Source organism: Xenopus tropicalis, chromosome 1 (genome assembly GCF_000004195.4).
Source record: "Xenopus tropicalis strain Nigerian chromosome 1, UCB_Xtro_10.0, whole genome shotgun sequence".
Classification (NCBI taxonomy): Eukaryota; Metazoa; Chordata; class Amphibia; order Anura; family Pipidae; genus Xenopus; species Xenopus tropicalis.
In genome coordinates this window covers 40819532-40845507 of record NC_030677.2, presented here as the reverse complement: position 1 = coordinate 40845507, position 25976 = coordinate 40819532, and the positions used below count along the sequence as shown (strand labels likewise).

The 25976-nt window shown below is 39.8% G+C and overlaps 2 protein-coding genes across 4 annotated transcripts in view; one reads left to right on the top strand and one right to left on the bottom strand.

Moving 5' to 3' along the window:
* Positions 1-835: 835 nt before the first annotated feature.
* Positions 836-14526, top strand: aasdh (aminoadipate-semialdehyde dehydrogenase). Of its 3 annotated transcripts, XM_002934663.5 has the most exons (15): positions 836-1267; positions 2412-2659; positions 3797-3917; positions 4236-4522; positions 5137-5329; positions 5470-5711; positions 6807-6913; positions 7810-7982; positions 8095-8287; positions 8437-8555; positions 9483-10296; positions 10903-11066; positions 12733-12858; positions 13492-13623; positions 14117-14526. In XM_002934663.5, exons 1-15 carry the CDS (start codon positions 1208-1210, stop codon positions 14507-14509), a joined length of 3372 nt encoding a protein of 1123 aa, XP_002934709.2. In that variant the 5' UTR covers positions 836-1207; the 3' UTR covers positions 14510-14526. The 3 variants fall into 3 exon arrangements, with proteins under 3 accessions (XP_002934709.2, XP_031751271.1, XP_004911256.2); XM_031895411.1 differs by lacking the exon at positions 836-1267 and having other exon boundaries at positions 2513-2586; XM_004911199.3 differs by lacking the exon at positions 836-1267 and having other exon boundaries at positions 2566-2715.
* Positions 14527-23302: 8776 nt separating this feature from the next.
* Positions 23303-25976, bottom strand: part of cracd (capping protein inhibiting regulator of actin dynamics) — an 86000-nt gene continuing 83326 nt past the window's right edge. Inside the window, exons 10-12 of the mRNA XM_004911201.4 lie at positions 25758-25948; positions 24752-24908; positions 23303-23920 (exon numbers count right to left, since the gene is read on the bottom strand). Coding sequence (XP_004911258.2) covers positions 23760-23920; positions 24752-24908; positions 25758-25948 — 509 coding nt within the window. The 3' untranslated portion in view covers positions 23303-23759. The remainder of the gene's footprint in view (positions 23921-24751; positions 24909-25757; positions 25949-25976) is intronic.

Sequence of the window (25976 nt, the reverse complement as noted above, 5' to 3'; positions counted from 1 at the left end):
ACCTACATCACAAGGCTCTTCTTTTACAGTTGCCATTGCTGTATTTATATCAGTACAGACATCCTGGGAACCGTTCTCCTGGAAAAATATATACAGGATATTAGTGCCCAAACACTTCCAGAATGTAAAATGGAAATGTGCTCAAACACGTTTGAAGAGGTCATTAAAAAAATGAGTACATTAGAAAAAAAAAAAGCCAAAATGACCATTTTTGGATCTGGCCAAATCTATTTTAAATCTGCAAATTAGTTTAATAAAACTAAAGAAATATTGTAACGTGGGTGAACAATGAATTGTTGTAGTCAGCTAAACATAGGGTTGCATATAGTTACTCAACAAAAGATTTAGCCTAATAAATCAAATCATAACCCCAAAAATTCACCTCCCTTCATGGGAAGCCTGAGACCAACCTGCCCATTTACAGTAACCAAAATAAACCAGTCAAGGATTTGCTTTTATTATTATTTAACCAGTGATAGACTCTTCAAAGCTTATTCCTGATAGGTAAATGTGCCCCTGTAGGACCCTCTGTCAGGGCAGGAGTATGAATGTCGGTTTCTGGGTCCCATATATTTTGAGTAAATCTGAACCCACCCACTTACTATACCCAGCAGTATAGGCTTACTAGCATGAAGCCGATAATAACCTATTGCGCTGCCTCCTGTTCCCTCAGCCATGAACATTTAGCGAAGTCCAAAAGCAAATAGTTCCAACCTCTGTTTCCATATCTCACTGTACAAAAACCGTTCACAACACAACAAGGAGCAGGCCCAGCTCCATCAGTAGGTTCTTAGTGACGCGCAACAACAAAGCGTCATTAGTGCCCGCCCACTTCTGCCCTCAGACACGTCATCACTGCTGGCCGCGTACTGTTCTGCAGATTTGTGTCACAGCCGCCCCACATGTACAGTAGGGCACACAAGTTTGGCAGGCAACACTACGGGGCTCATATTAGGACGTTCGCCCCTTTAGTACTGTTTATGTAGCCTGTTGGTGCCAGTTATTCGGGTGTGAGTGCGTATTCGGAATGCGGAAGTGAAGGCATGGTGTGTTTGGGCTCCACGATGGACCGTGTTAGTAAACAGAAGGAATGGGAGGGCCGCTGGGATAGAATTACTGCACATTACTGATTTGGACTACGGAGCACTGCAACACTGTTGGGAAGGATTTTCGCTCAAGCCCATTCTGCTACTAGCCTTCCCTTACTATGGAATGCACTGAGCCGCACCTCACTCATAGGAGCAGCTTCTGCCAGGAAAATGGGAAGGTATAAGAGCTGGAGGAGCCATGTCACAGCAGTGTTGTTTTGTTAAAGGGTACCTGTCACCCACACATAAAAAGCTGTGTAATAAAAGTCCTTTAAAAAGTAAAGGAGAAGGAAAGGCATTTTACTGCCAATAGATTTGCCACATTAGTGCCACCTGGAACAATATATTTATTCTGCAGAAACAATTATAAACAGCTTTAAAAGATTTCTCCATTTGCTTAAGATTAGCAGCTGCCATTTTAGGGCTCTGGCACACGGGGAGATTAGTCGCCCGCGACAAATCTCCCTGTTCGCGGGCGACTAATCTCCCCGAGTTTCCATCAGTTTCCATCCCACCGGCGAACATGTAAGTCGCCGGTGGGATGGCACACGCGGCGGCCGCGCGATTTTGGCAAATCGCAGAAAATGCCTCGCGAGGCAACTTCAGCGATTTGCCGAAATCGCCTGCGCAGCGTGTACCATCCCACCGGCGACTTACATGTTCGCCGGTGAGATGGTAGTTCGGGGAGATTAGTCGCAGAGCCCTTAAGTGGCTTCCTGCCTGCAGTCCCTAGCCATTATAGCTGAGATTACACATTCCTAAGGGAGGGGGGAGGGAACTGCACTGGGACTATGGCCCTGGGAATTAAGGATTTTTCTGTGAGAGGAAGTCAGACAGACCATATGTTTATAAAAAAAAAAAAAGAGAAAACAAATCCTGTGTTTCTTTTGATAGAGGAATCAGTGCAGCATTACTGTAAGTGCTTATGGCTGTCTTTACATAGACCTTTCTTATAAAGCTTACTTGGTTTTTTTTACCTTTCCTTCTCCTTTAAACCTGAAACCCAAATTCTTTTTTTTAATGAAATCATCCATACCTGTTATAAATGTATTAAAAAATCTGAGCTGTCAATCATATATCGTCTTTGCTATTACTTTAAACTTTCTCATACTTAGAGATCCATAAGAGGTAGTGGCATGTACCAATCAGTATTGGTCCCCCACAGACTTATCATTATGCGTTGGCTTTTTTACAGACGTGTTATTGTTGGAGCAATTGTATTATTCTTAGAGAGGTTACTGTATGAAAAGAAGCAGTGATGTAGATTCTATTAAATATACATTTCTTTAACTAAACATTATCCTTTTCTGTCCATAATTATAGGTTCCTAATCTCCCAGTTCCATCTACTCTCCAGGAAATGGTCTCACACACAGCCACCGAGCATGCCCACAGAAATGCCGTGTGTTTCCACACTTGCCAGGAGGCTCCTGTCTATTACACTTACAGCAAGATGATGCGACTGGCAGAAGAGCTTGCTCTCTTTCTGAAATCTCACTGTAGGCATACGGAAACCTGCAAAATTGGTCTCTATTGTAATCCAGGAATAAACCTACCTTCCTATATTATTGGGTAACACATCTCAAATACGGAATTTTACCTCTTATTACAGGCATTCTGAGGCACTGGTAATTCACAGTATTAAAATTCTGTTGTGGTTATGCACAGGTCTGAGCAGAGTTTGTCTTATCCCTGTAGGTCAGGGGTCTCAAACTCGCGGCCCGCGGGCCATTTGCGGCCCTCGGTACAATATTTTGTGGCCCGAATGAATGGATCGCGATTTTTATTGCGATTCAAGGTATAATGAAAGGCACGGCGGGCGGGAGCTGCTGATTGCGGAAATGACGTTATGCCATCATAACAGTTATTATGGGAAGACGTAAGGAGCTAATTGTGCACACAGAACGTCTTCCCATAAAAACTGTTATGATGGCATAACGTCATTTCCGCAATCAGCAGCTCCCGACTTTTTTTTGTGAAATCCCTTATGCGGCCCAGCCTCATCCTGACTTTGCCTCCTGCGGCCCCCAGTTAAATTGAGTTTGAGACCCCTGCTGTAGGTCATAGCAGAAGCAGCTCTAATTATTGTTCCGATCTGTATGTGTAAGATAAATATAAGGATGAATAAAGTGTTTAAGATCTAGGGGGAGATTTATTAAGACACGAACGCTCCGAGCATATTTTTGTGATTTTTTTCGTATGCTTGCGCGACTTTTTCGTATGCTTGTGCAAAAAATTCGGAAAGGTTCTGCCGCTGTTTACAATCGTTTAGTATGAAAATTTAGATATTATCGTGACTAATACGTTTTTTTCGTAAGCATTTTTGTAATATTTGCAATCTTCAGAAATTATCGTATCAAATCCGAATTTTTCCCATTCGGGATTCAAACTCATGTTTTAATGAATCAGAGAGGAAAAACCTATATTTTAGGAAAGTGTTTTTATAAATGGGAAACATTTCTAACGGACTGAAATCTTTCAGAATTGCCAAGTTCAGTATTTGATAAATGTGACTGGTTTTCTCCCCTTTTATCTAGTTGGCAATTGTGTTTTTGTTTGAAGCTGTTTTGAACTTTCAACAGCTAATGATGGGTTCCTATATCAGCACAAAGTTCTTCCTCTCCAACCTGCTTTTTTTGATTTGGGCTTTGTAGATTTGTTTGTAAACACATCTGCAAACCAATGGCATTTCTTCTTGCACATTTGCAGAATTCTTCAGGTCCCTGCAGCCTATTTTCCTGTAGATCCAAGCAATTCATCAGATGTAAGCATCAAGTTATTGGAAAAGAGTAATGTTGAATATATGCTTGTACATAAGGACATGGTGGAGGTGAGTGCAACTTCAGTAGTATAAAGCTATCTAATGGCATCAAGTCTGCTTATATATAAGGATAATCAGTCAACATTTAGCTTTGATCTCCTGCAGATTAGACCAAGAAAACTAAATGTGGATTTGGTTCCTTTTGCTTACTGCAGTGGTGCAATTTAGCTTCTGAGTAGAAACTGCCCCAATAATATATTTTCACGTGCATTTTGTAAAAATATATGGGATATTTTTTAACCAGTTTCTAATTCTTTGCATAGGAAAGGTGATGTTTGTATCACATAATTCAACTCAGTGACCAATCTCCTATCCCTTACTTTGCAGAACTTTAAGCTGCAGTTCCCAGGTTTTGTAGAACTGGATTCTTCAAGCATACAGCATATTAATGTAAATCTCTTTGAGGTTAAAAGAAATAAAAAAGCAATTGTGCGTGGTCTGCATAGACACCAGAATGATACACCTGAAGAGAAGCACATGATGTATAAAGAACACATGGATATGCGAGAGAAGCATTGCTTAGCTTATATCCTACACACCTCTGGGACAACAGGGGCTCCTAAAATTGTCAGTGTGCCGCATAAGTGCATAGTGCCAAACATATACCACCTTCGGTAAGACATTTACTTCTCCTGTTAGCCTATCCCCTTTCCATTTAATGCTCATCCTATTCATGCAAATACACTAGGTTATAACATTTACAAGAGTTTGATATTTCATTAGGTTTTTACAGATCTTCCCATAATAGAGATTCCAACAGTGACTAGTTAAGCTGTAATATATTAACAAAATGCATGAATGCGAGCAGGGAAGTTTGGAATCAAATTGTGGAGTCCAGACATCTGCAAATTTTAATCTGTATCTTTAGAAGTTCAGCTTTCCATTTTCAGATTTATTATGTAAGATTTAGGTTAAAAAATATATATAATTATAAGCAATACAAATTGTGCTGTTTTCCTGAAAATAGAGCTGGTTGTTGTTGTTTTAATTCCCCCTAAGAAATGAAGTGTAATTTACTAAAGTAGTGCATTGCTCCATTTCTTTACAGAATGCCAGTGTAATTGCAACCACCACAATCCGGCAACTAATTTTGTGAGCAAACAATAGAACTAGTAAATATATTGCTTGGTGGTAATGACCTTGCACCAGTGCTTCTGTAATTGTAAATAGCACTGTATATGGTTACATGGGCTTATGTCCTTTGATTTGGCTTTTCATTTTCCAACAGATCTATCTTTGCGATATCACCCGATGATCTCCTTTTTTTGGCTTCTCCTCTGACATTTGATCCCTCTGTTATTGAGTTGTTTCTTGCATTATCCAGCGGAGCTTGTCTTCTGGTGGTGCCAAACCCCATTAAAATGATGCCGCACAAATTGTGTGACATTCTTTTCCATCAGCATAGAGTGACAGTGTTACAGGTAATGTTGACAGGCCAAATCAAATGTCTTATTATAGATACTTAGATTACAAATAACTGCCAAAGCTGAAGAAATTCTATTGGCTACTAAAATAAGGATTTGGCAAAACATATTTTCCAATCACTCCTGGTTATGTTTAGGCCACGCCTACTTTCTTACGACGATTTGGTTCACGTTCCATCCGATCATCTGTGCTGTCTAAGGGAACATCTCTCCGGGTGCTTGCACTTGGTGGTGAGCCTTTTCCATCAGTCAGTGTCCTCAGAAGCTGGAGAGAACCAGGAAACAGGACGCGCCTTATTAATCTCTATGGCATAACAGAAGTGTCTAGCTGGGCAACTTACTATGAGATCACAGAGCAAATGATTAGCCATCAAACAGGGTAATCTGATTTTTTTTTTCTGTTTTTGTTTTATATGACTGGGTGGTACCTTACTTCTAAACCTTTGACTGTAATCTTCCCTTTAAGCTGCAAACTTAAAAGTGTACACACAAATTCTGTATCCACAAACGTAAATAAAATCTACAGCACCAAATTAATATTATAGTCAATAGAATGTGCAGTGCGTTTTTCCAGATCCGTTTCACTTGGTATTCATCATTTCTAAATTTTGATTTAATTCAGCCCCCCTTCCTCTGTATCAGGACATTAAAAGGAGCCTTTGCTGTGGCCCATTCATATGCACACCATGACTAACAAGTAATGTTTTGATGGCACAGAAGTGTGCAGAATAACAGCAGGGGCAAGTGCCTTTGCAGACTGGCGATATGTGCAGTAGCATCCGGAGTTAGTGGTAGAATGAACAAATTGAGATGTATAGTTTGAGTGAGGTTGCAATGGAAGTTAAAGTAAAAATACCCTTTGGATTTGGGAGTTAATACAGCTGGCGATATAATATGCTAGGTTCAAATGTATGGGGTAGAAAGCACCTGATGCATTTTTTTACTTCTGCAGGTTTTTATTCTTTCATAATCTACTCATTAGCTCAGATTTATTTATTAGTGGGTTCTTAAATTAATGGAGCCCACACATCATATTCTGCAATTTAGTATCAGAAATGGAGCATTGTGATTTCACTATGTTTAAAGATTCAAACCTCTTTTATGACATTTTTGTGTGTTAGGTAAAAGAATGATGGCCCCTAATATCTCTGGGGTAATCACTATTTAACAAGATATACAGGTCTCAACAGATATGTCCTAGACCTAGGGCAAATAAAACATTTGCCAGGACATATTCCATAGTCACAGATCTCACTTATTATTCAAATTCAAAACCTACAGAAACATCCCAATACTGCAGTCATAGAGAGTGTTGACAAAACTGGAGTTCCACTATTTCTGTCTTGTCTCCACAACCTTCATATACTTTTAGTTTTCCTTTAAAAAAAGTCAACTTGTTGGTCTTTTGTATATATTTTATGTAATTCATATAAATGTGTCTTACGAAGTTTTTTTTTTTCTTGTTTGTGCCTAGAGAAGAGTCATGTGTTCCACTTGGTTTTCCACTTCAAGGGACAATAGTTGAAGTTCAGAACGAAAAAAGCTATAAAATAGATGAAGGAGAAGGGCAAGTACTTCTAGGTCTGGCAATACTCTGTATGATCTCTGTTCCCTCCGGCAGTACATGGTTTCAGGCATGGGCTAGTCATGCCTCAATGATGAGTGTTTGATTATACAGGGTTTGCATTAAAGGAAAACTGTACCCCCAGAATGAATACTTAACCAACAGATAGTTTATATTATGTTAAGTGACCTATTAAAGAATCTTACCAAACTGGAATATATATATCAGGAAATATTACATCCTTTCACTTATCCACCATTTAGTGATGGGCTGTGTGCTCCCTCAGAGATCACCTGACAGGAAATAATGCAGCTCTGACTGTAACAGGAAGTAGTGTGGAAGCAAAAGACTGAACTCTTTCCATTAATTGGCTGATGTGGCCTTGCATGTATGTGTGCCTTGGCTTGTTTGTGTGCACTGTGAATCCTATGATACCAGGAGGTGGAACTTAATTCTTAAAATGGCAATTCTCTATTTAGGATTACCCAATGGCACATACTACAAAAAAAGTATATTTTTATGAAAATGGTTTATTTACATAAGAGCTTATATGCAATATATTTTATAGAGACCGTATATAGAAAAACTTGCATTTAGTTATATGCTGCACCTGTAAAATACCTCTGGACACTTCAGTAAATCAGCTATGCTTAAAGGCCAGTTATTTTAACATGAAATTGTATTTTGTACCTTTACCAAATGTAGATGCTAAAAAGAAAAAAAAAAATCCTTAACTTAAGTATAGTAAATATATATGATGTGCTACACAGTCATCCTCTGTTATAAGGCATTTTAAATTTAGAGGGGGTTACTGCAGATAGAGGTATCAAATTGCTGTTGTTAGTTGTTTGCCATTCAATCCATTCTTCAATCGAAAGCTATATGGTATCTATTTTCTGTATTATATCTACAGGTGGTAGAGAACGTATATGTTTTCTAGACAATGAATTCATTTTGCCCTATGGAACCATGAGAAAAACAGGGGACTGGGTTACATTAAAGGATGGGGAAATGTATTTCTTGGGAAGGAAAGATAATCAGATCAAACGCCATGGAAAACGGCTGAATATTGAATATGTACAGCAGGTAATCCACAGATATTGAGCCCAGACATTGGGTTGGTACATTCTATACATTTTACATTTCTTTCTGTAAGTTTAATGATCCTTGCTCATTTGTGATTTGCTGTTACTTGCAGTCAGCAGAAAGCCTGGCCCACGTGGAAGCCTGCACAGCTCTGTGGTTTCAGGAAAAACAGTTGGTCATGTTTGTTATCCCAAATGGTCCCTTAGAAAAGAAGTTCCTTTGGAAAGAGTTGCAGTCGCATCTACTAAGCTATGCGGTACCTGATGATCTGGTTTTGGTAGAAACATTACCTCTAACAAAGCATGGTAAGCAATAAGTCAAGGTAAAATGCAAGTAACGCTTTTCTTTAATCAAGACATTGCTCTGGTTTAAGCCAAATCAGGTGCTTTTTTCAGCTTCCCATGTCCTACAATTGTTTCCTTAAAACTGAATGTTGGTTTGTTTTTGCCACCAGGTAAAATGGACACATCCAAGTTGAATGATATGTATTGTGAATATATAAATGAAAAAAAATCAATCTGTACAGTACTAGGAGCTGAAGATTTATGGAACCGATTGCAACGTTTATGGAAGGTAACGTGTAATTATAAAAAAAAACGTACAATTTCCAACAAGAGGCCCCCAGGCCAGTTGTGGCCCGCCAAAGGATTTTTATGGCCCCCAATCTGCTCAAGGGCTTCATAGATTTCTCTGTATGACATCATCATTTTAATTTAAGCCTGCCCTCGATCAAGCTATATGAGAAATAATCGGCCCACTATCTATGATCATTTGGACAGAACTGTCCTAAAGTATGTTGGAAAAAAAATCCAGCTGTTCCCAGTAAGAATCAGCTTGGTTAACAGGGTCAGAGCAATCAGCATCTTTTAAAAAGGAATATGACCATCAAAAAGGATAGTTTTCTTTAATATACAGAGACCTTAATTTTTTTAGAATATATCCATTTAGACAAATTAGTTGGGGCAGCCCCTGCTAATTTTTCAGCAGGACAGTACAATAAAACCACCTAGAGCGTAGCTGTAGAAGTGTCAATGGGCCTACACTATTTTGGAAGTGCTACTGTTCTGACCAATGTTTACATGTGTTTTCCTTATAATTTACAGGAACACAAGGATACTTTATTTGTTAAACTGTCCAAAAAAATGTTTTTGTCCTTTTTCTGAGTAATTTTATACCAGCCAATATATTTTCCCCTTAAACTCTTCGCTATCTTTTCTCTTTAACTCCCATTAGACTAGTGACATAATTTGAGAAAGTGCAGAGTGCTGTGATGCACACTTCTCTGTTTCCAGTGAGGTCACAGGTTGAGGAGGAAGAAAGCATTTCGAGTGAGCATGCAGATAAAGCAAGCAGAGGGCCAAAAACAACTGGGGATTGGGCCGACTGATCATAAAAAGAGAGAATGTCGCTACTGCTGGACAGTTTGGGGTTACAAAATAGTGTTGAGCCAATACGCTGCTGACAATAAACAGTGTTTCATTTTTCCCTGTCATTTTGTAGACCATCTTAGGCTTGCCTGAAGATTGTCCTGCTGTTCCTGAGGATTCTGTTTTTCTGCTTAGTGGCGGGGATTCCCTTAAAGCCATACAATTTCACCAAGAGGTAGACATTCTTGTTGGCAGACCTGTAACAGGTTTAGTTGAGGTCATACTCAACAACAGCTTCCTTGATATTTACAAACACATTTCTAAATCCGTGCAATTAAGTGAAGAGCACAGAAATACTGACATCAGTCAGAGTACAGCTGATAATCTGAGAAATATAAAAGAAAGAGATAGCAGGATAAAACATTTGGGCAAAAGGAAAGATCAAGCAATAATGGAACTGGAAGGAAACAGGAACTTGTTCATTTCTCTCAGTAGAGGAAGTCGTTTACTTGGTAATGTGCTTTTGTATTCTGATACCATGGCTCAGCAGCACAAGTTATTCACTGGACTAAGCCAAGAACTGTTAAACATATTTGAAATACATTGTATGAACTCTGATAGCAAAAGAACAAAGAAAGCTCAGTACAGACTATGCGGTCAGTCTTCTCCAATCTCTGGAGTGGCATCTACTCAAACTCAAGGTCTTCTATATGGCTTTTTGTGCCTGCAGGAAAGATGGACATCTGACACTGGCAAATGTGTTGATGCTTCACCTCTTCTTGTGAAATCAGCCATCAGAGACTCTCTGGTGATTTACATTGGGTCTCATTCTCACAGAATGCAAGCTCTTGATCTGCCAACTGGGCAAGTGATATGGGAAAGAGTCCTGGGAGATCGTATTGAATCTTCTGCTGGAGTGTCTAAGTGCGGCAGATTTATTCTTGTTGGTATGTATTTGGGAACTCATTGTACCCTGTGTAGTTAGGACTTTTATCTTGCTGACCTGTAGTTTTCCTGGGTAGGGCTTTTGGAGGCAATTATGACTTCACTGAACCCAACAGACTTTAGACAAAAGATAAATGGTGGCTGATTAAAATAAGACTGATCCAGCAATAAAAGACTTATACTTAAAAGAAAATATATCTACTCACAGGATAGATGTAAGCAGTATATCGTCAAATATTTTTCATGTTTGATATTACTAGCCCTTTATAGTGCTGGTCATGGAAATTCAAAGCTATGGAGCGTGGCAGTGAGGTCCTTATACTCGGTGCCATAGGTGTAGGCAGCTTGCACATACTTTACCTGGGTTATCGGATCATGTTCCTACAAGTTTGTTGTGAAGAAACAGTTTTAATTCATAGTTTATTGGTGTTTTTCCATTAGTGGGTAAAATGGGCATATATACGATAGAAAAGTGACTATGGGTTAAGTCCAAGTGAAAGAAAACCATCAGTATTTTAATATATTATGGGATTGTTACCTGACCATTTTTATACAATCTATCTCCTATTTGCTCTGAAACTGTGGGGTGCCGTGCTTTATTTTGGCAGGCTGCTATGATGGTTCACTTTATGCCCTGAGTAACCACAATGGGGAAACACACTGGATTTTTACGACTGGGAATGCAGTGAAGAGCTCTCCTGCCACCGATTTCCTGAGTGGGCTTGTATATATTGGCTCACATGATGGTCACATATATGCTTTGGATATTGAAGTAAGTTCTTTTGGTTTTTTTTCTGTAGATAGGGCTTTTTTTTTTTTTTTTTTAACATTTTTCAGTGAACTTTTGTTTTACTTACCCCCTCTGTCCAGTTCCCTTTGTATTAGGAACTTTCCTTATTTATTACATAAGTGCTGACAGGGAGGCAAGAACTAAAGAGGTCATATTCCTCCTTGTACAGAAAGGTAGAGTGGCACTAAATAATTTATCTACCATGGCAGGATTACACTTTTAAGTGCTTCATAGGCATTATCTGTGTGTATATATATTTACATTTTATATATACATACACAGACATAGTGAATTATGTACCCCCTGTTGTAAAATATGAGGATATTAGAAGTCACGAGTACAAGCTGAACTTTATGCATTGCCAAGCTAAAGCTTGAAACATGACAACATTTTGGAGATTCCATGGTCTACATAGTTTACTATCATGTTTTTCAGAGCCATATAGGCCTTACATGTGTCTTCCACAGCTTTATTTTTTCAGTTATTTGTCACCCTCTGATCTACTTGCCATCTGGCCTCCATCATGAGATTTACCTTAATAGAAATAGTGCGCCGTCAATCATACAGAGCAAGCCTCAAAAAAAAAATATCACTCTGCTTTCCGACTTTTTCTTATTTTCCATGCTATTATCTATCTTTCCCTCTTTGCCCAGTCTAGTGACATTGAGTGGGAAAATGATGAATGGGAAATAGTAGCAGGGAAATGAGCATGTAAATGAGCATGTATAAGAACTGTAATAGTTCCTAAATATTAATTGAGCCAGTGCAAACTTTCATGTTAACATGTTTATGAACCCTATAACCAAAAGTCTTTTGCAAATAGGTTAAATCAGGGATCCCCAACCTTTTTCACTCATGAGCCACACTCAGCTGTAAGAAGTGTTGGTGAGCCACACAAGCATGAAAATTGTTCCTTGGGGATGCCAAGTAAGGGCTGTGATTGGCTATTTGGTAGCCCCATGTGGACCGCTAGACTGCAGGGCTCTGCTTGGATTAAAACTCTTTCTCTGTGCTTCCAAAAGCAGAAATTTAAAAATAGACACCTACTTTGAAGCCACTAGGTGCAATATCAAAGGGTGTCGTGAACAACATGTTAATCACGAGCCGTTGGTTGGGGATCACTGGGTTAAATTATATTGTTACAAAATTATAAATAGGGAAATAGTGGGAAAACATGCTAGTAATAAAAAGCCCTTTTCTGTAAATCTAATGCTTTCTAAGTGGTAGAAACATGAAACTTTTCACAGGAATACACAATGTTATGTTTTCGAACATGGACAAATAGTCATTAGTCTAGGTTATAGTCTTGGTATAATCCATACTTTCCATTACATAGAGACATTAGTGTGTGTTGGCAACTTTAGGTATTCAAACAAAAAAGGACAGAAGGAGAAAAAACAAAAGAAGCAGCTCATCTTGTGACAATTGTGGGGTCACAACTACACATAAGCGCATTGACGCAGCTTGTAGCCACCTTGTGGGAAGGAAGTGGTTGCACATTTAAAGTAAGCGTCAGTTATGGTCCTGGGACTTTAAAGTGATCTTCTGATACTGCGTATGCCATCTTGGGCTCCACTGAATTAAAGTAGAATATAATTCAAATAGCATGAATGCTGACCCTTGATTTGTCACTATTTTGTTCTAACAGGCAAAGCAGTGTATCTGGAAGTCTCACTGCGGAGGGGGTGCTGTGTTTTCTTCCCCTTGTGTAAGCACTGAACCATATCACTTATATGTTGCTACTCTTGAAGGATTAATAATGGCTTTCCATCCAGTAAGTAGCTGGGTTTTATTTTTATTTTTTTTTTTTAAATATAAAATCCTTTGGTTTTATACCTTTTATATTAATCTGTAAAACAATTTATTCCTCACTCATATCACAGGTCTTGAAGTGCAAAAACACTCAATTTTAAATCAATTTTAAGTGTCCTTTAAATAAATTTGTATAACTATGATGTCACAAAGTGATGCTGATTTTTACAGGTTTGTGTTAGTTTTAACACAATAGAGGAGTTCCCTGAAGCTTATTACACTGATACTTAAAACATTTCATATGTTTATGTCATATATGCAGGGCTGCCATCAATAATCATGGTGCCCCATACTGCTAAGTTAGTAGGGTCCCCCTCACCCCCCAGTGAAAAAAAAAAGCACCTCACACCCCAGTTATGAACAGAACTCCCATACCCATGACCCACCCAGACACCATCTGCTCACCTACAATCTACATCCCTTTAATGACTTGCATATAACACCTTTGCATACAGGGCCGCCCTCAGCCACAGCCCCCCCCCCCCCTTGATGGCGGCGACCCTGCATATATGAGACTTGTGTCCTATTTACTAAAGTACAGCTTTACAAACTTTTTTTTAGCTGAAGTCATGTTACGTTTGTTCTTACCTCACAGCCTACAGGGCGCACTATCTGGAGATATGCATGTGGGAAGCCTGTATTTGCATCACCTCAGTGCAGCCATGACCATGTGTTTGTTGGATGCGTGGATGAAAATTTCTACTGTCTCAGCCATGCAGGAGAAAAGGTGAGATAAATGCTAGGTTTAACTTGTCTTATTTATACATAGCCACATCACTATTTTTTCCTGCAAGTTAAGGCCTTCCTGCTGTCGCTGAACTGCAACTCTAGGTTGCCATCCCCTGCCATGCAGTATTCTGGAAAACAGCAAAGCTGTGTAGTGTTGAGTAGAGTACAGTGAAAAATAAATAGGGTATATTTATCATGCTGTGTAAAAAGTGGAGTGAAGCATTACCAGTGATGTTGCCCAGGGCAACCAATCAGCAATTAGATTTCAACAGTTAGAAAATGAAAGCAACGCATCTGATTGGCTGCTATGAGCAACATCACCACTGATGTTTTACTCCACTTTTTACACAACATGATAAATATACCCCTAAATGGGAAATACAGATACCCACATAATTCTCCAGTTAAAGAAGTTGGTATCAGAAGCTTGATCTTGCCGTCCCTGGTTACATCTAATCAGAAAATCCACTTTCTCCCTTGTGTTTCTGTAGATTTGGCATCTTAGCACCAGTGGGCCAATATTTTCCTCTCCATGCCTCTCAAATCTCTCTGGGTGCAGTATATTTGGGTCACATGATGGCTACATTTATTGCTGCAGTTCTGAGGGGCTTTTACTGTGGAAACACAAAACAAGTTCAAAAGTATACGCCACTCCGTTTGTGTTCCCTAACCCATGCATTGAGGGCAGGGAGCTGGTGGCTGCAGCTTCTACCGACGGAGACTTGTATATACTGGATGTCCAGAGTGGCAGCGTAATCACTGAGCGCAAACTGCCCGGGCAGATATTCTCTTCCCCTTTGGTATGGGAAAGCAGCCTTATTGTTGGCTGTAGAAATGACTTTGTGTATTGTTTAGAGCTATTCTGCAAAAATGCCATCAAATAAAAAAATAATTTTCGGTATGTGTATTTTTTTTTTTTTAATAATTTCTCTGGGCTAATGGCACTTCAACATCCTTAGTCACCTGAAATCCATGTCAGTCATAGTTTGAATGTGGAAGTGCAGTGTGTGCAAGCTGTATGCTGACGTAGGTGTATTATATAGTGCTACTAGCCCGCACAGCTCTCCGCTTTCTTACATTACATTTATATGTGTGAGTGCTCATTACGGTACAAGGGATGAATCCTCAATCAAATACAAACTCTAATTTGCATATGCAAAACAAAAAACTTTTTTGATAAAGCTTTCTTAGTTTTCCTTTAAAGGAGAATGCAAGTCAAAATTTAAAAAGCATACTGCCCAATAGTCCTCCTATTGTTTAGTAAAAACGCCACACTTTTGGCTCACCTAATCAAATATTTACTCGGTCACACTTACTTCATATTTTCTAGAACAGGCAGCCATCTCTAAAAAGGTATTCTCCCTTCCTTTCCCTCCTTGCTTCATACTGCTCATGTGTTTCATTCCCTCCCCCCCTCCCCTCTGCCAGATCTGCTTCTGATTGGCTGGTGGGCATGTGTAGCTCAGAACAGGAGACAGGATCAAGTTACACACATGCTCAGAGAATAGGAAGGCTGCCGCTGGCACCTACAGGAAGGGGAGAGAGATTTCAGTGATGTCACTGTAGGCTTCACACTGCTGTAGGCTGCCAGCACCATATCTCAGAGAAGCAAGCAGGGATCTGGGAATTTAGATATGCAGTAAGTACTTAAAAAGAATGCCTTTAGACTTACTTTTAATTTATATTAATCTTTCATTGTCCTTTAATCTCTACTGGAGGCAAAATCATCCTATTGGGTTCATCCTATTGGGTTGACTTAACGATAAATGATTTTTAGTAGACAAAATAAATTCCATGGGAGATTTTAAAAGTATATACTTTTTTTTTTTTTTTATTCAATTAAAGACATTTTTTAGTAATGGACCATTACAGTCGGACAAAACAAAGAAAATTTACACAATTAAGAATTTCTCATTTATAGTCTTGAAATATTTTTCCCAAAACATCTGCAGCACAAAAAAATATATCCAATTAAAGAAAACATAAACTCCTCCCGTTGTTAACGGGTAACGGTGAATTGAATATACAACCATTTTAAATATTTACTTGGTAATAACTTAATAGGACTTAATAACATTACTCATAAGAAACAATTATATTTGAAAAATGAACGATTTTAAAAAGTACAGTAAACAAAAAAACCCACAGCTTTATATGGTTATATATCTTTTTTTCTTTACACTCTTGTACTTTATCATTCCTTTTATGTTTTCACAATTTTGGAAAATAAAGGATATTTTACTTTCGGAGTTATGAAGCACTAGCTGTCGGGCTGCTGGGAGTTGTAGTTGGACAGTAGCTGAAAAAGCCACAGTTTGTAACTTCCTTGTTTGTACGGGGAGATCAGAGCTAAGGTTGGAAGGGGGCCTCGGTGACACAAGGAAGGCTGGGGCCTCTAATTTAAATGCAAAGTAGGGATGTCCAGCCAGCAAGCTCTTGTTGTGATTGAACTCCCTGTCCCTATAATATCCTTGGGCAGTGAGTGGGATGCTTGGATGTGCCATTTAGCTACAGCTGGCTATAGGCTGGGCATCCCTGCTGATTATACACCACATTCCCAATAGCTCATACAAAAGATTTGTTTTTATATCTTATGTTCATGGATGCTTGGGGCCAGGGAATTACACGCCTTTTTCCAACAATGACCAATGCCAAGGTAGGATGCCAGTGTGAACCCATATATTCCGATACTTTCACCCTTTGTGGATTTAACCATATATTCTCATTAAGTGCACTGCAATGGGCTGGGCATATATATATATTATTTACAATCTCACAAGTGATCTTATTCATTTAAGGTGTGAGAAATTAACATTCTATCTCTAATAACATAGTAATGGAGTCCCAACGTCATGCCGTTGTGGCTTCACGTTACACAGATCTGACCCTTTTTCATCAAAGTGCCAGACAATGCAAGTACAATGCAGAATGTGCTTTTTCTTTGTAGTTCCAGAAAGGTGCAACTTTCCCTGTTGCACAGCCTGCTATCTTAGCAAGACTGTATGTAATGAAAGGCACTAAGTTTGCCTGAGAGCAGTAACCCATAAGGTGGCCACACACAGGAAGATTCGCTTGTTTAGCGAGTTTACCAAGCGAACAGATCTTCTCCCAATATGCTCACCTTGACGATATGGGGCCAAACGATTGAATCACAGGGGTGGGCATAGACACTGTTGGATCGGGGATCACATAAAAGAGACAATGCTGTCCCCAATACGATGGAAAAATCAAACCTGCCAGATGTCGGTTGGGGTGGCCCATTGGGGGTGCCCATACATGAGCAGATAAGCTGGTGAATCGGTCTACAGGACCCAAATCAGCATTTGAAATCTGCCCGTGTATGGCCACCTATAGCAACCAATAAGATGTTTTCCTTTTGAACAGGTGACCAGTAAATGCTGAAAAGTTACTGCTTCGGGGCAAACTTAGTTCCTTTTATTACATAACTCCCACTAATGTGTTGAAGCCTACAGCCCGTGCAGCAAAAACAGTCCACCCTTCCTGATGCTATACCGAGCAGAAAGCACATGCTGCAAAAATAATTGCCCTTTAGTTTTGTGTGAATATTGCCAGTGTATCAGAATAAAGAATTTATCACAATTCTTTTCCATTTATTTTAGTTTTAGGTGGTTAGTACATATCCCAAAGAGCTAATTTGATATTAGAATGGTTGCACTGATTGTGATGTTAGACAAAGTAGTATTTACAGGGTGGATACAGTCACATTTGCTCACTTTCTGGTATACAGAATATGGTATTGGGCAGGATCTGTGGGGAAGCACATGGAAAATAAGGCATTGTTCTGGAAGTGGATTTGCTTTGTTACCATCTTTCCCTACTTTTCACAGACACTGCCTGCTCCTGGCTGTCTGTTCCAAGAAATAGTTATAATGAAAGCACACATACTTTATAAACCTTTATATTTCAGTTTGGGTTGGTATATAATCTGGGCCCGTGGGGCCAAGCTTGCTATATATGATCTATACAGGATAAAAAAAGAAATGCAAGATTTTGCTATATTCTTGTTCACTATCCCATAACTATGAAAAGAATATGTAATTTTAGGAATAATAGCTGAGTTATGTGAAGCCCAGAAACAATCAGTACAGTTATACCATCTTTTCTCTCTATAGCAGTTAGGGACACTAGGGGGCTGATTTACTAAGACACGATTTCGAATCCGAATTGGAAAAATTCCGATTGGAAACGAACATTTTGCGACTTTTCCGTATTTTTTGCGATTTTTTCGGCGTCTTTACGATTTTTGCGTAAAAACGCGAGTTTTTCGGCGTCTTTACGAAAGTTGCGCAAAGTCACGATTTTTTCGTAGCGTTAACACTTGCGCGCAAAGTCGCGCCTTTTTCGTAGCGTTAAAACTTAAAAGGCGCAACGTTTCGCACAAGTTTTAACGCTACGAAGAATGCCGAAAAACTCGCGTTTTTACGCAAAAATCGTAAAGATGCCGAAAAAAATCGCAAAATTACCGATCATTACGAAAAAAACGGAATCGGACGCATTCGGCCCGTTCGTGGGTTAGTAAATGTGCCCCTAGGTCTCATATTTAACCTGGAACAAAAATGTGCAGAAGAATAGTGCCAATTTTCCAATGTTACATTAACAACCTAGGAAAGTGATAGAGCAGTTATACGCATGGATAGACAAGCATTGTGCAACAGCTGTTCAGGGGCTTTGGATCCCACCTCAGCAGGAAAATGAAGGTTTCCTCTATGTAAGTGACCCTAAACATTGTGGGGCACAGCCCTTAGGCTGGTGTTCCACGTGGCATTTTTTCCACTGGCAAAGACAATCAATTTACTGCCTTCCACCCTGTCTTTAGTAGGCATTGGCAGGCACGGCATTAACCTTTCCGTGCATATGGGATGGATATTTATGTGAAAAGGTGGTTTGGGGGCTGAAGTCCACATGTGGATGGACATATTCCTATTAGTGCGTACGAAAGACATGGTGGAAAGCAGGGGATCAGAGTTTTTGTCTGGCAGTGAATTTATGCCAGAGGAGAAAGTGCCATGGGTGACATTAGTCTTAAACTGGCCATACGATATTCGGTGCATTTATGGCGACCCGGCGAGGCAACCGATATCGCAGAAGCCTGAAGGCACCTGAGCAAAATCTACGTTCAGGGCTGAAACAGCAGAAGGAGGTAGAAATCCTATTGTTTCTACCTCCATATCTGACGATTTAGCCCTGAACGTCTGTGGAGGGTGGGAACGATCTTTCGTGCGACCTGTGGTCGCAAGAAAGATCGAAAATTGCCACGTGTGTGGCCACCTTTAAGCCATTCACTGAAACATCCGCTTGTTTGATAAAATTTCTAAACAAGAGTCTTTGACCTATTTGGCCACCCAGTGGTTAATCCTTATGCAAATGACTGGAACAGAGCAGTGGGAGGAGACCTCATTAATGGTTCAGTTCTCAGCCAATAGGATTTTGAAAGTGACCCCAGTCAGCCATAAACTGGCCAGGAAGCTGCCACGGAGTGGTCATGTTAGCAGCGAATAGCCTGCATATGGCCACATTTAGCCAAAAAGATCCAATCTCTTTGCACATGAGAACACACAAAGGGATAGTCTGAACTTTTCTGTAATGCCACTGTACCTCATTAAAAAAATACATTTGTAAAATGACACTAAGCTACAATATATATATATATATATATAAAGGCACAAATAATATAGTAGAAGGTTAATCACTATCTAGCTATGTAGCAATATGCATATACTGTATAGTATCACTACAGACAGTTAGAACTCTAAACTGAACAACAGCCTGACTGGAGGACTAAACTACTCTGAGTTTGTCCCTCAGAAGAATTATTCTAACAAATGGCATTTTGGCTGAAACTGTATTGAGTTTTCTACTTTTAAAACAAATTTTGTTATTCTTCCAGCAGTTACGTTAATGACAGACCTGGCTCTGCTCATTCCACTGTCTGCATTGCCAGGCACTGCGTCAGCCAGTGTGAAGACAAACAGAGCGGATTTTGGCACAAAAATGTGTGCATTTTCAAACCGCAGTCTGCTCCATGTGTCTGGACACAGGCCAACACAGCGGCTGTCGGTGAATCAGGGTCGAACTGGTGTGTGGGGGACCCCTGTGATGGCATCACCTGCCGGGCGTGCATAGCTTATACTTACCTAGATGCAATCAAGGGAGAGAGGTCAGCAGGGGAGTGCTGCTGCTTCCTGGCAGGGATCAGGTCTGGTTCGGCAGGGCCCAACTGTTTTATTCCGGTGTCCCGTCGGCCCAGTCTAACCCTGCTTTTAATAAATCTTATTTGCTTTGCTCATCTCAGTGTTTTATTTCTTGTGCCGGTTACAGGCCAATTCTAGTTAAGTGTATTGTCATGCAGTTTTATAGTAACCCATTACCTGGATAAGATATATGTGTGACCATTTTTCACACCATAGGGGTGCAGTTAGGACTGGCTCTTGTTTGTGTTCAAAGACATTGAAAACTTTGCATAAAAATAGATTTTTAGCTCATTGCATATGTGACTTCTGCCTGGCAGATGGTAGGGCTTCTTGCTTATTGCCTGTGGGATGTGCTCAGCATAGGCAGTGTGCCAAAATAGTTTTCCCAGTAAATTCTTAACTAGAAAAACTGTTTTTGGCACACTGCCTATGCTGAGCACCGTCATTGTACTTACTTTTCCCAGGTAAATTCTTAACTAGAATAACTAAGTACAATAATGGTGCTACATGCCTTTTCCTTCATTTTCTACAAGGAACACTAGTCTTGGTAAGATTTAGTTCACTGGATTGAATGTCTTATATAATGTTAGCCCTCAAGGAATCAGGGGTTTCTTGCCCTATGAATTTTTTTGGCATTTAGTGTATTGAACATGTCTTTTTAAAAGACAGGTTTCATATAGAAAGCAGCCCACTGTACAGCTGGCCAACATGTTTGGCGAGGTCACCAAATGAACATATCTTTGCCCAATTTGGCATCCCAAGTGCTAATCCAAAGATTTGGCCCCCCCCAGTGATTGCACCATAATAGGGACCTGTACAGACTGGTTGAGAGAGGGCTTCATCTACAGTTTTACAGGATTTTTTAATCTTTAATATGCAGATGCATAGCACAACCATTAAGGGTCATGTACAAAGCATGCTTCTTTGTGCATCTCATACATCTTGCTAAATGACCTATAACACTAAAAATAATTTATTGAATTGACTCTATTAGCTTGTTTTTCCAAGCTTCCACTATAATGTGTATGTGCATACTACGGGGGATTCCTGGGAACTCCGCTATAATGTGTATGTGCCTACTGCAGGGGATTCCTGGGAACTCCGCTACAATTTGAATGTACCTACTGCAGGGGATTCCTGGGAACTCCGCTATAATGTGTATGTGCCTACTGCAGGGGATTCCTGGGAACGCCGCTATAATGTGTATGTGCCTACTGCAGGGGATTCCTGGGAACGCCGCTATAATGTGTATGTGCCTACTGCAGGGGATTCCTGGGAACTCCGCTATAATGTGTATGTGCCTACTGCAGGGGATTCCTGGGAACGCCGCTATAATGTGTATGTGCCTACTGCAGGGGATTCCTGGGAACGCCGCTATAATGTGTATGTGCCTACTGCAGGGGATTCCTGGGAACGCCGCTATAATGTGTATGTGCCTACTGCAGGGAATTCCTGGGAACGCCGCTATAATGTGTATGTGCCTACTGCAGGGGATTCCTGGGAACGCCGCTATAATGTGTATGTGCCTACTGCAGGGGATTCCTGGGAACGCCGCTATAATGTGTATGTGCCTACTGCAGGGAATTCCTGGGAACGCCGCTATAATGTGTATGTGCCTACTGCAGGGGATTCCTGGGAACGCCGCTATAATGTGTATGTGCCTACTGCAGGGGATTCCTGGGAACGCCGCTATAATGTGAATGTGCCTACTGCAGGGGATTCCTGGGAACGCCGCTATAATGTGAATGTGCCTACTGCAGGGGATTCCTGGGAGCTCAAATTGTGGGGTAGTGCTCTGATGGAAAGAACCCAGACCCACTGCCCGATTCATCAACCTTAATCTAGCAAAATGATGTGCAAAATTTGAGTCAAATTATATTTTGGTGAATGCTAATATCACTTGTTTTTCTATATTAAAGAGAAGAGTGAACTGTACATCCCATCGGGGTTCTAAGGTTCTTTTTTTAGTCCAATGCAAAAAATACTGCAATACTATGCAATGTGAAATAACAGGGGATGTGGGCACCATTTTCTTCTAGGAAGGCCAGTGAAGCCCTACATATAGTGAAGGGGTCAGCCAATCAGATCTCTAGTTTTCAGCGATTTCATCTCATACAAAATGATAATTCTATAGCTACATATATATGTACCTTCATACAGCAATGGACAGACTATTCGTTCAGACACAACCAGACTGGCCAATCACATTTCTACTCCTGATCAACTTCCCAACAAATCCCACTGATGCACTGCAAATATCTTTAAAGCAGGGATGCACTAGATCTGGAATTTTTTAAACAAAGAGTTTTCTGATGTTGGGGGCCCTGCATCCTCAACATCACAGAGGCCCCTGGAAGAGGAAAAGTTACAGAAAGGATAAACTACATTGTGTAACAGTTATAAAATATTAGAGCTCGGTGATTGATAAAAAAACTTTCTTTCCAAACATCAAACAATGTCACATTAACAATAATTCTAAGCTGGAGGCTTTGCTATAAATACATCACTGAGATGAAAATATTAGTGTAGGATCGGGATAACCGCTCCCTTGGAACCTCAATGAATTTAACTGAATGCAGTGATTGCAGCCCCTCTAGCTGCATGTTTAGGAGTGACCCCAATGTATTTCTCATCTGATCTAATAAAGCTCATGTAAGATTTGTTATTTGCTAAAATTAGAGAAATCCCCCTGTTTTTGACTTGGTGAAATAATAAAATCTTCAACAAAAAGATTTGGCTTAATACTGAACAGAATTCTTACAGCCATATTAAAATTGTAGTGAAATATTTTAATAAATTATCAAAATTTCAGATGTGAGCAAAAAAATTGTCTCTGTCAAATGCCCAGTTGAGGCCTATAAAATATATTCCGGGACTCAAAATATATCAATAAAATTGTTGGATTTGGTGGAATTACGTGATTTGTTTCTATTCCTGTATCAGAATGGCATCCTTGTGCCCCGCAGCTATTCGTTGCTTATAAGCCAATCAGGGCTGGGTATGAGCACATGGAGGAGTATGGACACACTATTTCCTGTACTCTAAAAACAAATGAATGAATACAGCAATAGTTAGAAATAGTTGTATAAAAAAATTAAATAAAAATGGGGCAACTTGTAAAATGTGTCAACTTGGTTGTTACCTACAAGAAAATATGATACAATATGTTGGCTGTATCCTTCAAGGGTTGGTTTAGCACTTTACAGTATTGGATCCATATTGTGGGTTAAATATGTCCTGACCACATTTTGCATCTGATCTACATGAACAATTTTAGGGTCAGTGCGGTTCATTTACAAGAAAGGTGATTTAAAGTTAAAAGGCTATAACTATAACCCTATAGGAACTAAGTCTAGTAGCATTGCAAGGAATGACGTGTGCACATCAATAGAATATCAGCAGAACATTCATGTGGCTTTAGTAGAGGCACATAGTACCAGAGTGTGCAAAATATTAATCCACCAAGAAGTGTACAAAGTGTATTGGTCTTGATCAGGGATGGTCAACAACGACAACTTTCCATCACTTGTTATACTACAACTCCCAGAATCTCCTGGCAGTAGAAGAACGCTGGAAGTTGTGCTGGAGGGTTGACGGTTGGGCATCGCTGCTTCATATAATATCGTATGCAGGCTGCCATGTTCAGGAAAGCAGAATTGTCAATTAATACAGCCCTATTTCTCCCCAAGGAGTACCATGACTTTGTTAAGAAGACAGTACAGGAGGACATTTTTACTGTTCCAATACAGAGTATCACATTTCACCATTATAACAATTAGGCACAAATGCGCTCGATTATTTCTGTATATAGCCCAGGAACAGACCACTTATTATTACTGTATTTGCCATAACATCCATACAGTAGACCACAGACAAAGCTTAGGGACACCTAATTAGCTTCTTTTTAGCTGGGACAAGATATTTACTTAATAATCTGCGGACAGTCACTCCAGGCTTTTGATTTCCGTTTGGCTAAGGCAAGCCAGGCGGGCTCTGATGACACAGGAGAAGCATCTGGTGTAGAAAATCGCTTTGGAATATCCTTTGCTAGAGGAGGAACTTGAACTGCATCTGTGATTTCCACTGTGAGAGACAAAGGGAAGATGCAAGAATATTTCTCAGCACTCAGTGGGGGCAGACACAGAAGTAATTACAATGCATAGATATAAGCCATCAAGTTCCATTCAGATTCAGAAGAACAAAATGATGTAGGTAAAAATCATGGTTGTTGAACTATTAAATGGGCCATAGACATTCTAGAAAGAAAATGGTCATTTAAGGGGAAGTTTGCGCCTTTACTGAGTAAAAGATGTATACATTTTTACTATTGTGTATATTTATTTTGATGTTATTGCAATATTTTTTCTGTTTGTACTTTCACTGTTTTGTAAATATGTACATGGTACTGGTAGCTCTATATAAATAAAGATATATATATTTTGCATATGTATTTCTCAGATATCTGTATAGACTGGAGGAGAGTGAAATGAGTAAATGGATGTGGATTCCCATGTTATTAAACCAGAGGGGCAGATGCAACATGGCTTAAAGCAAAACCAATGTTATAATGCAGTGACTCCCTCTCTACTGCAGCTTTGTAACTAGCCGTCAACAATGAAACTTGGCTCTCCTTATCAGTTATGTAAAAAAAAATAAGTCTCATCTATCTCACAAGCACAATAAGGCATTGGGTGCATAGCTACAGAATAAGATATACAAAAAATTACCATGCCAAATATAACTAACAAAAAAAACATACAACTTAAGCACAAAAAGGATAATTAGATGTATAAAACAAAGCTCAAACATGAAGTGCAAAAATCAAATTTAGACAGAAAACCCCCAGAGCCCCAGACATTAACCGGGTGGAATTGCTTAATAATATAACATTTGAGACTTGTTCCTTCACCTCACCTGTGACAGACGTGGGAAGTGTGTTTGATTTCTGTAGTTGCTCTCTGCGCTGCAGGCGAGTCACTACGGTCTCACATTTCTTCTCCTCTTGGGCTACTGGCTTTTGCAGGGATCCAGACCTGTTTCTGTATTCTCCTGTTATGACAGGCTCACTGGCCTTTTAATGGATAATTCAGAAAAATCAGGTTTTACTAACATATCAAAGTCATAGGTCAGTCATATGTATTCAAAGTAGAGGGAAGGATGGTACCGTGCACACAATAAGCTTCATTTCCAGCAGGTGTCTGGTCCAAACACAAAGCCAAAGTAACACTGGAGCGGCTCAATACCAAGTGGTGAATGTTCTACAATGGACTACTATTCATTGAGAATCTATGGCACAAAGCTGGTACATACTGTACTTACCCCAAAAGATTTAAAGATGTCTTTATACTTTTTCTTCTTATTTCTACCTAAGCACTATCTCTTGCAATGATAGCTTTAGAAATGACATTTCAATATAATCATAGCTAGAACCATCATGAGTGTGGAATATATATTGAGTATCGAAAAGAACTAAACCCCCACAGAGAAAAGCTTCACATACTGCCTTCAATTGGCCCCCTCCCTCCTCACTCCCAGCAGGTAGAAAAATGTCCCCATCTGGAAAGGTATAGATGCAGAGTAGCACAGTGGAGTTCATACGTACTATTTTCTTAACTTTGCTGATGGACTGAGCTTTTTGGCATATGCACAGTTGGAGCTAATCCCAGAATCCTAGCGTCAAGTACGTTGTAGAACTTTTCAAACAAAATCTGAAGGTCCAGAAGATGGCAGATGGAAATGCCACTACACTACTCTACATCTAAGTTAGTTTTCCAGACTGGGACACTTTTCCATCTAATAGACTCTGTGGGGAGGGTGCAGGGAGGTGGGATGCAATAGAGGGCAGTTTGGGGGGGGTTAGGTCTCCATTAAACGGGTGTCAACCCTTACATATGCTGAATATTTTCATTAACCTGCTTACATTTTCTTTAGTGATCTTGTCTGACAGTTTGGCTTCCCTGGCTTGTCTTCTCTCTTCCCTGGAAGCGTGCTGTTCCCGAAATCCTTTCTGCTTCTGTAGGGCTAATGTTATCCAGAGAGGCTGCGCTGTCTCTGATTTTTCCATCAGCCTGGTACCATCAAGGGAATGACGGCTCTGAAGAGTTGGCCTATCTAAAAGGACACATAGCACAAATGCATT